The 11,757-nt window shown below is 50.9% G+C and overlaps 1 protein-coding gene across 1 annotated transcript in view; it reads left to right on the plus strand.

Moving 5' to 3' along the window:
- GPC3 (glypican 3) overlaps positions 1 to 11,757 on the plus strand; it is a 166,339-nt gene that overhangs the window by 62,475 nt on the left and 92,107 nt on the right. The window contains exon 2 of the mRNA XM_009881795.1: positions 4,660 to 5,354. Coding sequence (XP_009880097.1) covers positions 4,660 to 5,354 — 695 coding nt within the window. The remainder of the gene's footprint in view (positions 1 to 4,659; positions 5,355 to 11,757) is intronic.

Raw genomic sequence — 11,757 nt, forward strand, 5'->3', positions numbered from 1 at the left:
CTCCCCGCGGCGGTGGCAGGGAGTTGGCTCCAACCGTGGTGGCTTTTGGTGGCCGGATCTCCCTGTTCCTGGCAGCAGCGTCTTTCCAGACATCTCAGACCCAGGGGTGCTGTCTTTGTCACTGCCCCAGCTCTCCGGTCACCATCAGATTTCGGGGATGGGCTGCTCGCGCTGGCTCCTTGCGGTTCAGGCGACGGCATCACATAATCTCTTAAATAAACCTGTCAAGTCCCAGACTGGGCTGGAGCCTCCTGCAGCCTGGGGGAGGGGGCAGCAGGTTAATCAGGAGCTCCTCCCACCGCGTGATCGCTCTTTTGATGTAGCTGCTCCTCGGGAGCCAATGCCGGTGTTTTTACTAAGCGGCAGACTTTATTATCTGAGCCGAGAACGCAGTGATTTCCTTCTCCTGCCAGTAATCCCCACTTAGGGCACTGTTATGCTCTTTTACGATTTATTTTCTTGTCTCTATGTCCCAGTTTGCAGCGGCCGTGCAGCTCTCCCGGGGCTGCGTTCTGGGGAGCTTTTTGCAGTTGGAAAGCAGCTTAGTCCTTCCCTCCTGGCCACTGGAACCGGGCAGCGATTCCTCTCCGGGTGCTTCAGCGAGAGTCCTGCTGGAAAAATAAGTACTAGCCCGTCCTTTTCAACTGGTGCCCAATAACAGTGGTCTGGAGTAGAGTTTCAGCTATTTCCCGCGCCCTCGGGCATCCCTGGTGACAACTTCTGTGAAGGGCGGTTTGAGATGTACGGTACTGGTGCACCAGGTACGATGCTTTGCTGGTGACGGTGCTCTGGGTCACCACCGTGGTGCTGTGCCTGGTTACGGTGCGCCCAGGTTTTCTCCCTGTGCTGACCGAACTGACTTTGGAGTACGATTTGTGTAAGTGTGCGGCACCTTTAGGTTCCTGGGGGTGAAAGGTGCTTAAGAGCCACCCTGGCAGGACTGACCTTCTGGTGCGGTGCCCGCGGCGGCTCAGGCTGTCGTCTGCCCAAGCCAGACATGTGGATCAGGGCTTTTTAAATTTTAGTGCGTGCAAAAGTGGTTTTCTTAGTGTTTGGTTGTGGGTTGTTTTTTTGTTTGTTTGTTTGTTTGTTTTTCCCCCTACTAATCACATAAGAAAATATTTTAAAAGTAGATGTATAGCCGTGTGGCACAATGGAGTTGTGCTGTGTGCGCACGGCTGCGGTGATGGAGGCAGTGAGGTGTGAGCTCTGCTCCGCCTTGCGGTGCCTTTGCCCGCTGGAAGTCGGGTGCAGGTCTGATGCTACGCTTTATCAGTCCTGTTAAGGTATTTATTTACTCTGCTTCAGCCAGACCTGCAAACCAGCCGCCTTAAATTGCAACTTTTGAAAATATCCTCAAAATAAATTAAAAAAAAAAAAAAATAGAAGAAAGGATTCAGTTGTCCTCCAGCAACAGGAGTTTCAATAACAGCGTGTTATGAGCAGGGCAGGTTTTCCCAGCGGCAAATCCAGGCTGAGGGCTTTTATGGGGGATCAGAAACCCGTGCCGCTTCTGTAGTGCGCCGTCCCCTCCGTTTCCCCCCGCGGCTCACTCGCGGGAGCACGGGGGGGACTCTCACCCCCCGAGTTCCCTCCTCTGGGAAGCACTCGGAGTCTGACCGCGGGTCACTTCTGCTGCTGCCTCCGCCAGCCGGGGCTTTAATATCCCCACAGCCAGCCCTTTGCGAGGAATATTTCAGAATAAGCAACTGCTAGGGGAGTTGGGTGGGAGAGATTTTGGATGTGCAAGATTTTTTATTTTTTTTTTTTACAAAGTTTTATTATTTTTTGCATCAATTTATAGGGCAGCAGGAGGCTCCGTATGCTTTTATAGTCCCTGATGCTCTCTGTAATGGGTATAAGCAAAGGCTCCAAGGCGTATAAAATAGACACTCTTAGCCAGTTATTATGATAAAAATTATGTGCATGTCATGACCTTTAAAGCAGTGGGACTGTGTGTGCGTGCTCTTCTCATACGCCACTGCTCTCGATCCCTTTCTGAAGCGCTTCTCGCTGTAGGAGGTTTGCATAGGAGCTTGGAATATTTTTCTAACCAGTGGAGAGTCTCTCGGCTCTGATGATAACTTGCAAAGCGCAGAGGAGCGAGAGAAGGGAAGAGGGATGACTTTTTCTAAGGGAACTAACAGGGAAGAGGTTAAAGGCGAACGGTGAGGCACAGCATGAAAATCCTGGTGCCGCCTGCAGCGCCGTCAAAAACCACACTGCCCCAAAAAGTTCTTTGTGCCTTTTGAGGCAAAAGCTATTCTGGTGCTCTTGAGGATAAAGAAGGGGAAAAAAAAAAAAAAGTTTCGTAATCCATGTGCCCTATTTAAAGAGACTTTTTTTTTTTTTTCTTTGTTTTAAAACTTTTAATAACATTCCAACCATAACTTGCTCTCCTTCCCCAGCCGGTGCATTTACCCTGCTCTGTCGGATGCGCCGTGGTGCGTGGGGAGCTTTGCAGTGTTCCGTCCGGGCGTGAGGAGCGGGATGCCCGCTGTCGTGGCGAGATGGGGATCTGTGTCCTTGCACCGCTGCATCTCTCCATCTGCGGTGCGAGGAAGGATTGCTGCCGTCTGGGAACGCAGATGGTTGCTCTGGGCTTGCTGGGGCAGTCCCGGTGCACGCGTCGGGAGCTGTGGATAGAATGCTTCGGTGGCACTCCCGGGAGGTGTGCGGGCACCAGATGGGATGGAGAGGCTCTTGGCAAAAGTATATCGGTGATTTCTGCTTTGATCGCTGCTTTCACCGTCGCTTTCCGCGTGTTGGTGGTGGTGGGGCAGCAAATAGCAGCAGGTCCTGTGCCTGCGTAGGGTGCTCTGGGGAAGAAAGGGTTGGAAGTCCTGGAGATGCGATGGTCTGAAGAGCTCTTGAGCCGTGTGAGAAGTGAGCAGCAAGGCCTGGCGTTGCTTGCGATAGCGCTGATACCGAACCCCCGTGGAGAGGCGTCGGGCCACGCTCGGCTGCATCCCAGCCTTAACAAATGGGAAAAATAACACTTACGGTTTTAAAAATTAAACATTCCCTTTAATTATTGAAGATGAATAATTTTCATGCAAATTGAGCCGGGATGTGTGTTTCCAGAGCGACACAGCGGAGAGTGGTTACATCGTGGGGTGGTGGTGACCTGTGAACTGAGAGGCTGTCTGTTATCTTTAGCATTTTATGAATGGTACCCCAGAGGGAGGGAGGGAGGGACACAGGCTGGTGGAGAGAGTTGGCTGAAGAAAAAGACTTTAGGTTGCTCTGGTGGCTTCCCCTTCTGTTGCTTTAACTTGCAAACTGGGGTGAGTGTAGGTATGTTGTCTTTGCGTACCTGGGCATGGGGATTTTGGAAACCTCCTGGTGAGGAGGGCTGTAATTAAGGGAATAGCTGCGCAGTGATTGCTGCTGGAGGCTCTCCTGCTGCTGCGTGGAAGGAGGTGTGGGCAGAAAAGTCCTCACGTCTTTGAAGGTGGAGAGGGGAAAATGCATCCTGGCTTGTCCCAGCAAATCGATGGTCTCTGTGTCAAACTTGAGCTTCACGGGGCGGTTTGGCACAACCTGATGTGTGTGAGAATGGTCCCGACTGGGCACCCCCAGATGGACACAGTGTCACCGTCTCTCAGCATCGCTTTGGACCACAGAGCAGCTCATATGTGAGGGGTCTAGAGAAGAAGCCTCATGAGGAGTGGCTGAGGGCCCTGGGGGTGTTCAGCCTGGAGAAGAGGAGGCTGAGGGGAGATCTTCTCGCTCTCTACAGCTCCCTGACAGGAGGGGGGAGCGAGGGGGGGTTGGGCTCTGCTCCCAAGAAACAGGTAACAGGACAAGAGGAAATGGCCTCAAGTTGCGCCAGGGGAGGTTTAGGATGGGTATTAGGAGAAATTTCTTCCCTGAAAGGGTTGTCAAGCGCTGGAAGAGGCTGCCCAGGGCAGCAGTGGAGTCGCCATCCCTGGAGTGATTTAAAAGACGGGCAGACGTAGTGCTGAGGGACACGGGTTAGTGTTTGGTTGATGGTTGGACTCGATGATCCTAAAGGTCCCTTCCAACCTAAATGATTCTACGTCCAGGGCAGATGGGACGTTGGATCCGCAGCTGAAGGCAGCCTGGTGCCTTTGGGGAAGCTGCAGCACTGTGGAGGCTTCTCAAATGGCTTTGAGGACACTTAGCAGAGGGTGTGTGCTGGGGGTCAAGTCCAAATATCCTCTGTGATTAAGCTCCTATAAATATTTTCCTTTTCATAATGGACTGTCAGCATTTACTGTTTCCTGATTTTAAACACTGTACAGTTTGTCAAACGTTTACCTCCGTCTTAAATTAAGTCTCGAGAATGAATTCCTGTTAATTTCAAATCAATATGGAAGAGGGAGAGAAAGAAATTGCAGTCTAGCCCTTTTCTTGAATCAATATATTCTTTAAAAGCTGAAATGCTAACTAGATCATGGTTGGGGTTTTTTGCCATTTTGAAATGTAGCTTGTGTTTAAAGAATATGTGCGTTTCCCCCGAAAATCGCTGATGGTGGTGAGTGTTGCAGCAGGCACGTCCGCCCGCAGGCGTTTCGCCCAAGGTGGGCAGGATGGGACCAACCTTTGCTGCGGTAATGCGGTATAACGTTATCCTCCCTGTTCCTGAGCTCATCGCCTCTTTGTAACTTCTTTTTTTCTTGTTCTGTTTTGCAGAAGCCTTTGAAATTGTAGTACGGCATGCAAGAAACTTCACCAACAGCATGTTTAGGACCCACTACCACAGCATGGGGCCCAGAGCTCTTAAGTTTGTTGGAGAACTTTTCACTGATGTCTCGCTCTACATCTTGGGCTCTGACATCAGTGTTAATGACATGATCAATGAGTTTTTTGACAGTTTATTCCCTTTGGTTTACTCTCACTTGATGAATCCCGGCTTCCCCGATCCCTCCGTGGAAATGACGGAATGCCTGCGGGCAGCCAGGAGAGACCTCAAAGTCTTTGGTAACTACCCGAAGATGATGATGACGCAGGTGTCCAAGTCGCTGCAGGCCACGCGAGTCTTCCTGCAGGCGCTCAACCTGGGGATCGAGGTGATCAACACTACCGACCACTTAAAATTCAGCAAGGACTGTGGGCGAGCGCTGCTGAAGATGTGGTACTGCTCGCACTGCCAGGGGCTCCTCCTGGCCAAGCCCTGCGCCGGCTACTGCGGCGCGGTGATGCAAGGCTGCTTGGCGGGTGTCGTAGAGATCGATAGGCACTGGCGAGAGTACATCGGGTCTCTGGAGGGGCTGACCAAAGGCATGCACGGCATCTATGACATGGAGCATGTCCTCCTCAACCTCTTCTCCTTGGTGCGGGATGCAATCGTCTACGTGCAGAAGAACGAAGGAAAGCTCTCGACAAGCGTGAGTTGTTTTCTGCGGTTCCCCTCGCTCGCTGCCACAGCAGGGCTCAGTTGCGTACCATGAGCTCTACATGTTGAAACCCACCTACCCCTTTCCTTCCAGCCAACAGGCCCCAAATGCTCCCATTACCAGCTCCTCTCTCCTTCCCTCCCCCCAATTTTCTGATTTTTTTTTTTTTTTTAATTGAAAAACTTTTGGTAGTAGTTGAAACTGGTGTTTGTGGGGCCTGGGTTTCAGTGAAGGGCTTTGCCTCTTTTCAGGTTGGTCAGAGCAGAAGGGTCTGGAGTCATCCTGGTATCAGCCTTGTAGCTGGGGTGTGAGATGAGAGCTGAGATGTCCCAGCATCTCCAGTGCTCAATGGGCGCTGTACTTGCCTTGGGTGGCTCTGAAGGGCCGGTCCTGCTCTCCAGGTGTCCCCTGCCTCCCTTAACATCACTAAAATATACCTCCAAATAGATGCCAAGCGGAGGCACGTACTGTGGCATCCTCTACGTCCTGATGTACTAAAGGAGATGAGGTTTCCCTCTTTTGGTAACTAATTTCCAGTTTTGGGCCGCATTTAATCCCAGGGATGAGGTTATTTCTTATTTATTAAGAGTGACTTGACTCTTTAAAAACAGATCGCGTGAATTTCTGAGCCTCCGGAGAAGTTGAGGCCGCCTTGTTCAGAAAATCCTGCTGCTCTGTTTGATAAGCCAAGGACAAACGGACTGTGGAAATATAACGCTTGTTTTGCCGAGGAAATTATTCTTGAGACGCGATTGAGCTGCTCCGTGCAGGTAGGGTAGAGTTGGGGATGGGAGCAAAGGTGTGGGGATGTTGTTATAGTTTGTATAGAGCCACCGATGATTAAAATCTGCCACCGTTTCCCTGTTAGCTGCTCGTTCCCGTCACTCTTGACTCCTGCTTACAAAAGAACAGTGTTTATGTAGGTCACTGTAGTACTTGCACTGGCAGTAACTCTTTATCTTTTTGGGGGACCGTGGAAATGTGTCGGCTTATGGATTTGGAGCTATGTGGCATTCAGCCAGCAACACTCTTCTCTGCTGTTGTATGTGCCATCTTTGCTCGGCGATTGCCCGAGACGTGCCACCGCATGTAACGCAGGCTGTGAAATAACCTGGTGGCACCCGGGCGGTTTCACACCCCCTGGGTAATTTGGCACACATGGTGCGAACTCCCTTCATTGCTTAGAAAGGATTTAGAGACCAAACCTGCAGTAAGTTGGATTACTCTTGTGTTGCATTGACCTGGGGACAAACTTTTTAGCAGGGCCTCTTGCAACAGGACAAGGAGTAATGGCTTTGAACTAAAAGAGGGGAGATTTAAACTAGATATAAGGAAGAAATTTTTTACACTAAGGGTGGTGAAAGGCTGGCCCTGGTTGCCCAGAGAGGTGGGAGATGCCCCATCCCTGGAAACATTCCAGGTCAGGTTGGACGGGGCTCTGAGGAACCTGATCTAGTTGAAGATGTCCCTGCTCATGGCAGGGGGGTTGGACTAGATGACCTTTAAACGTCCCTTCCAACCCTAATAATTCTATGATTCTATGAGCAGGAGGAGGCTGTGGCTGAGCGCTGGGTTTTGGTGGTTTACAGCAGGCTGCCCAGTGTTTCTCACGTCCCTGGGTCCGCGGGGAGGTTCCGTCTGAGGGGGTCTGGGGGCAGAAGCTCTGCTGGGCACGACTTCTGCTGCTGGGGAGCCAGGGCAGGCTCTTCTGCCATCGGTCAGATCTGAACCTCAGATCTTCCATCAACCCTCTCTGGAACAGCAAAGGTGCAGAGGTGGAACTGTAGGTTTGTCTTGAGGTCAGGTGAGGTGGAGAATCCATGCTACAGGTGATAATGATGTATACGAGAGGGAGAACCCAGCTCAACTCTGAGCCCAGTTGGCAGTAAGAAACAAAACTTAGTTCTACGTGTGGCGTGAGCCTATTTGATCTCAAAAGATCGGTTGACGTGTTCAGCTGCGAGCAAAAGCATCCAACATGTTTTGCACCCGCAAACCTGCTGTGCTTGTAGGTGGTAAGGCAGAACCGGAGCGTTGCCCCTACAGGCTGCGTGCCGGGTTTTGCAAGTGCACACAACGTGTGCATTGCTGTACCGTCCTGAAAGGGTAAGTGTTTGTCCTCCCCTATCTGTGTTTTATTGGCACAACAATAAAAAGGCACTTTTTCTTGAAGGTGTCCGTGTATACAGTGAAGGAACACGACTGTCGGTTACATTAGCGACTATTGAGACCTTGATCGGAGACTGTTTGTGGGAGGATGGGTAGAGGGAGTGCCACTAAAGTCAACGCGAGCCGTGGCAGTAGAGCCATAATCTGCCCATCTTCTGCCAAAACAGGACATAAATTGACTTCCTTTGAAATAAAAAAATCACTGAGCATTACAAAACCATCCACTGCTTTTGTACTTGATAGAGCTGTTTGAATTCATTAGTGTCATATATAGTTAGGGACTTATTTAAACATAACTCCTCTTGATTACTTAATACTTGAGTGATCCTTTTATTTGCTCTACAGATATTTTTGAGTTATAGGAGTGCAGAGGAAAAAAATCCAAGCCAAGTAAGCCAATTGTCTGGCAATTGTCACTAAAAGAGGATGGCCACTGGGTTTTTAAAGTTTATTTTTGAAACGGTGTTGCTCAGCTAAGGCTCTTATGTCAATGCCCAGAGCATTTATTTTTTTTAAATGAATGAAGGTATGAGTTGTTCAGTAGAGGAATAGGGCAGTGATGGAAGTGCTGACAGCTTTAACTACAGCGTTGCGGATGCCCTGACTCTGATAGCCGGTCTGCATCTGGGATCTGGGGTAAATCTCTCTGTAAGTGATAGAATTTTTTTTTTTTTTCTTTTTCAGCTGTGCTGGAATGAAAGTTTCTCCAACTTATCAGCACATATTGAGTTTCAAAGAATATACCCGGAAGCAAAGAGTTGTATTTACTGTTATCCTGTAAATATGATTGGTTTTAGACACTGTTGTTATATCACAGTGTAAAACGCTGCGGGAGTTCTCTTTGAAAATGGGGGACTTCGCTCTCACGTTGGCTTCTCATATCGACCTCTTTTATTACTGACCTTGGCCACCACTGCCTCTGTACGCAAAGTTCAATTGCACCTGTATGTTATTAAGGATAATGACAGGTTATTTAGTTGTCATTAGAATCCCCTGGAATTATGGAAAACTTATCTTCCATGCCCGTAGTGATTATACAGCCTGAAGAACGACACTGCTGCCCTTGCCTGTCCTTTGGGCTTCTTTGGTTTTCTACGGCATTGGTGGCGCTTCTGTGACAGTAGTTTTTCCTCCTGGTATTTCAGGTCCTCGGGTGCATTACCCACCTGAGCATCCTTCCTCCGCGCGGCCACTCCTCTGTCCGCCTCGCATCACCCCCCCCCAGGCTGGCTGCCAGGGTTTGCCCGGGGGACCCGGGCCATTTTATAGCTTGCAGCAGACCTGGCTACAAAGAGCACGTGAACCTGAGCTCCAGAGGTGTTGCAGAGCCTCCAGGTAGGTTTCTGAGGAGCTCCACGGTGCCCAAGACGGGGAACCATACCGTTAATCTGCTTTCGGAAACTGTGCGCCTCCAGGCACGCGTTTAAATGTCAGCCCGTGCGCCGGTGTTGCTGCTGGTGTGTAGGCAGCAATGCAGAAGAGTGAATTCAGTAATATTACGGCAATAGGCAGTTTCCATCCCAAACCTTGCTTTATCGGGGAATTTGTCAGTGATGGTAGTGTTAGGGCTTGATTATTCCCACGATTTGCCCGTTTAAAAACTTCAGCCTTAAAATAGGCTATTAAAATACTTTATCAAGGAGGCTGAGTCTCAGGAGGGACTGGGTACAAAAAAAATTCTGTCTGGGGCTGTATCTATATACTATCGATTTTTCCTGTTTGCTACTTTTTCCCCAGTTGAAAACATACCTAGTACGTCCACCTCGTGTAGATATTTTAATCGCGAACGTTGGGAAGAGTGATTTTTTTGTCTGTTTGTGCTTTCTGCCACAAACAAAGACAATTGGAGAGATGCGGTACAAATAAACTTCATAAAATATTCAATCGCAACACCTCTTGAAGTTAGGGCTTTCTCTGCTGTTGGAATTACACGAGAGACAGTGGGTCTGGCTGTCGTACGTGGCTAATAGTTGATCTCCTCGGGGGTTCTCCACCTTTAGCCAGCACGGCAAATTTATTGGGAAAGGTTGCAGAGTTGAGGCGAAGACTGTTGATTTGACACAGGTATTAATTTAACTATGTATATATTTTTTTTCTTAATGCTTTTTCCTCCCCCTCCCCATAACTCATTGGGGTTTTGAACCCATCCCAACAGAGTGGGAAACAACGGGCAACTCGTAGCACAGTGAGACACAAACCGAGAAGGATGGGTGGCTCGGGGTGAGGATGTCGCCATGGATCGCGTGCGAGGCGGAGGATGCGCTGCGGGCCTGTGTGGTCAGACAAAGGGATGTGGATTTTGGCTGCGTTAGCTGCTGTGTCCTGCACGCCCCGCAAGGCACATGTCCCCTCCCAGCCCTTCACGGAGGGGTGGCAGGACTTCTCCTGCCCTTTAGCTGTCGGGTGGTGCCTCTCCGTCTGGAGACGGAGCTGCAGGCGCCGATCCCTGCCTCGCACAGCGGGACTCTCTGCTTGGCAGGACCCGTACGTGTTCATGTAATTAGGGTCAGGCACAGATGATGCTGTGGAGTTGATGTGTCTGTAACGTGACTGCATCTGGGAATGAGCGCGGGTCGCAAAGGAATGTGAGATCAGTCTTACAAGTCTCATAGAAAAAGTATGTTATGAAAAACACCGGCAGCCCACCACCAAAAAAAAACACATTGAGAAACTTCGGTTAGTCCAGGCTTGTCAGGCAGGTGTGCCCCAGCTTGGGCAGTGGCATTGCTGGGGAGAAGTGCAACGATGGGGGCTGAGAGTGCTGCCAGCCCCTGCTGCTCCCCTTGCCGTCAGGGAGTCATAGAATCATGGAGCTGTCTAGGTTGGAAGGGACCTTTAAGATCATCGCGTCCAACCATCAACCCAACACTGCCCAAACCACGAACCCACGTCCCTCAGCACCACGTCTGCCCCTCTGTTAAATACCTCCAGGGACTCCACTGCTGCCCTGGGCAGCCCCTTCCAGTGCTGGGCAACCCTTTCAGGGAAGAAATTTCTCCTAATCTCCATCCTAAACCTCCCCTGGCGCAACTTGAGGCTGTTTTTTCTTGTCCCATCGCCCGTTCCTTGGGAGCAGAGACCGACCCCCCCTCGCTACCCCCTCCTTTCAGGGAGCTGTCGAGAGCGAGAAGGTCTCCCCTCAGCCTCCTCTTCTCCAGGCTGAACACCCCCAGGGCCCTCAGCCGCTCCTCACCAGACGTGTCCTCCAGACCCCTCACAGCTCCGTTGCCCTTCTCTGGACACGCTCCGGGACCCATGCCTGCTGGCCACACTATGGCTGATACAGGCCAGGGTGCTGTTGGCCTTCTTGGCCACCTGGGCACACTGCTGGCTCTTGTTCAGCTGGCTGTTGACCAACACTCCCAGGTCCGTTTCCACCAGGCAGTTTTCCAGCCACTCCTCCCCCAGCTCATAGTGTCCAGGGGGTTGGTGTGACCCACGTGCGGGACATGGCACTTGGCCGTGTTGAACGTCACTCTGTTGGCCTCGGTGGAGGTGCACAGCTCTACCTGCAGAGTATTGCCTAGCAAGGGAAGAGCAGGGAGCTCAGCAAAAGTGTTTTAATCTGCTCAGAACTGATGACTGAGTTTCTGGAAGATCCTGTTAAATTGCAAAACGAAGGGTAGCCAGACCTTTCTTCAACCGATGGCGCCCATCCGTGCTGAGGAGGGGAGCAGGCTGGAGGCAGAGTACCGGCGCTGCACGGGAGCACGTGGCTGTTCTTGGTGAGTGGGTCCCGGCTGTGCCACTTCCCTACAAACACCTTTCAAAGGCTGCCGAGCTCTGGGTAACTGCGTTATATAGGGCAACGGAGCTGTGAGGGGTCTGGAGCACACGTCTGGTGAGGAGCGGCTGAGGGCCCTGGGGGTGTTCAGCCTGGAGAAGAGGAGGCTGAGGGGAGACCTTCTCGCTCTCTGCAGCTCCCTGAAAGGAGGGGGTAGAGAGGTGGGGGCTGACCTCTTCTGCCTGGTGACAAGCGATAGGAACAAGAGGAAATGGGTTCAAGTTATGCCAGGGGAGGTTTAGATTGGATATTAGGAAATTTTTTTTCACGGGAAGGGTTATCAAACATCGGAAGAGGCTGCCCAGGGAGGGGGGGGATTCTCCATCCCTGGAGGGGTTTAAAAAAGGGGTAGATGTGGTACTTGAGGACATGGTTTGGAAGCGGTTTTGTCAGAGTAGGTTAACAGTTGGACTTGATGATCTTAAAGGTCCCTTCCAACCT

Source organism: Charadrius vociferus, unplaced genomic scaffold, assembly GCF_000708025.1.
Source record: "Charadrius vociferus isolate BGI_N301 unplaced genomic scaffold, ASM70802v2 scaffold472, whole genome shotgun sequence".
NCBI lineage: Eukaryota > Metazoa > Chordata > Aves > Charadriiformes > Charadriidae > Charadrius > Charadrius vociferus.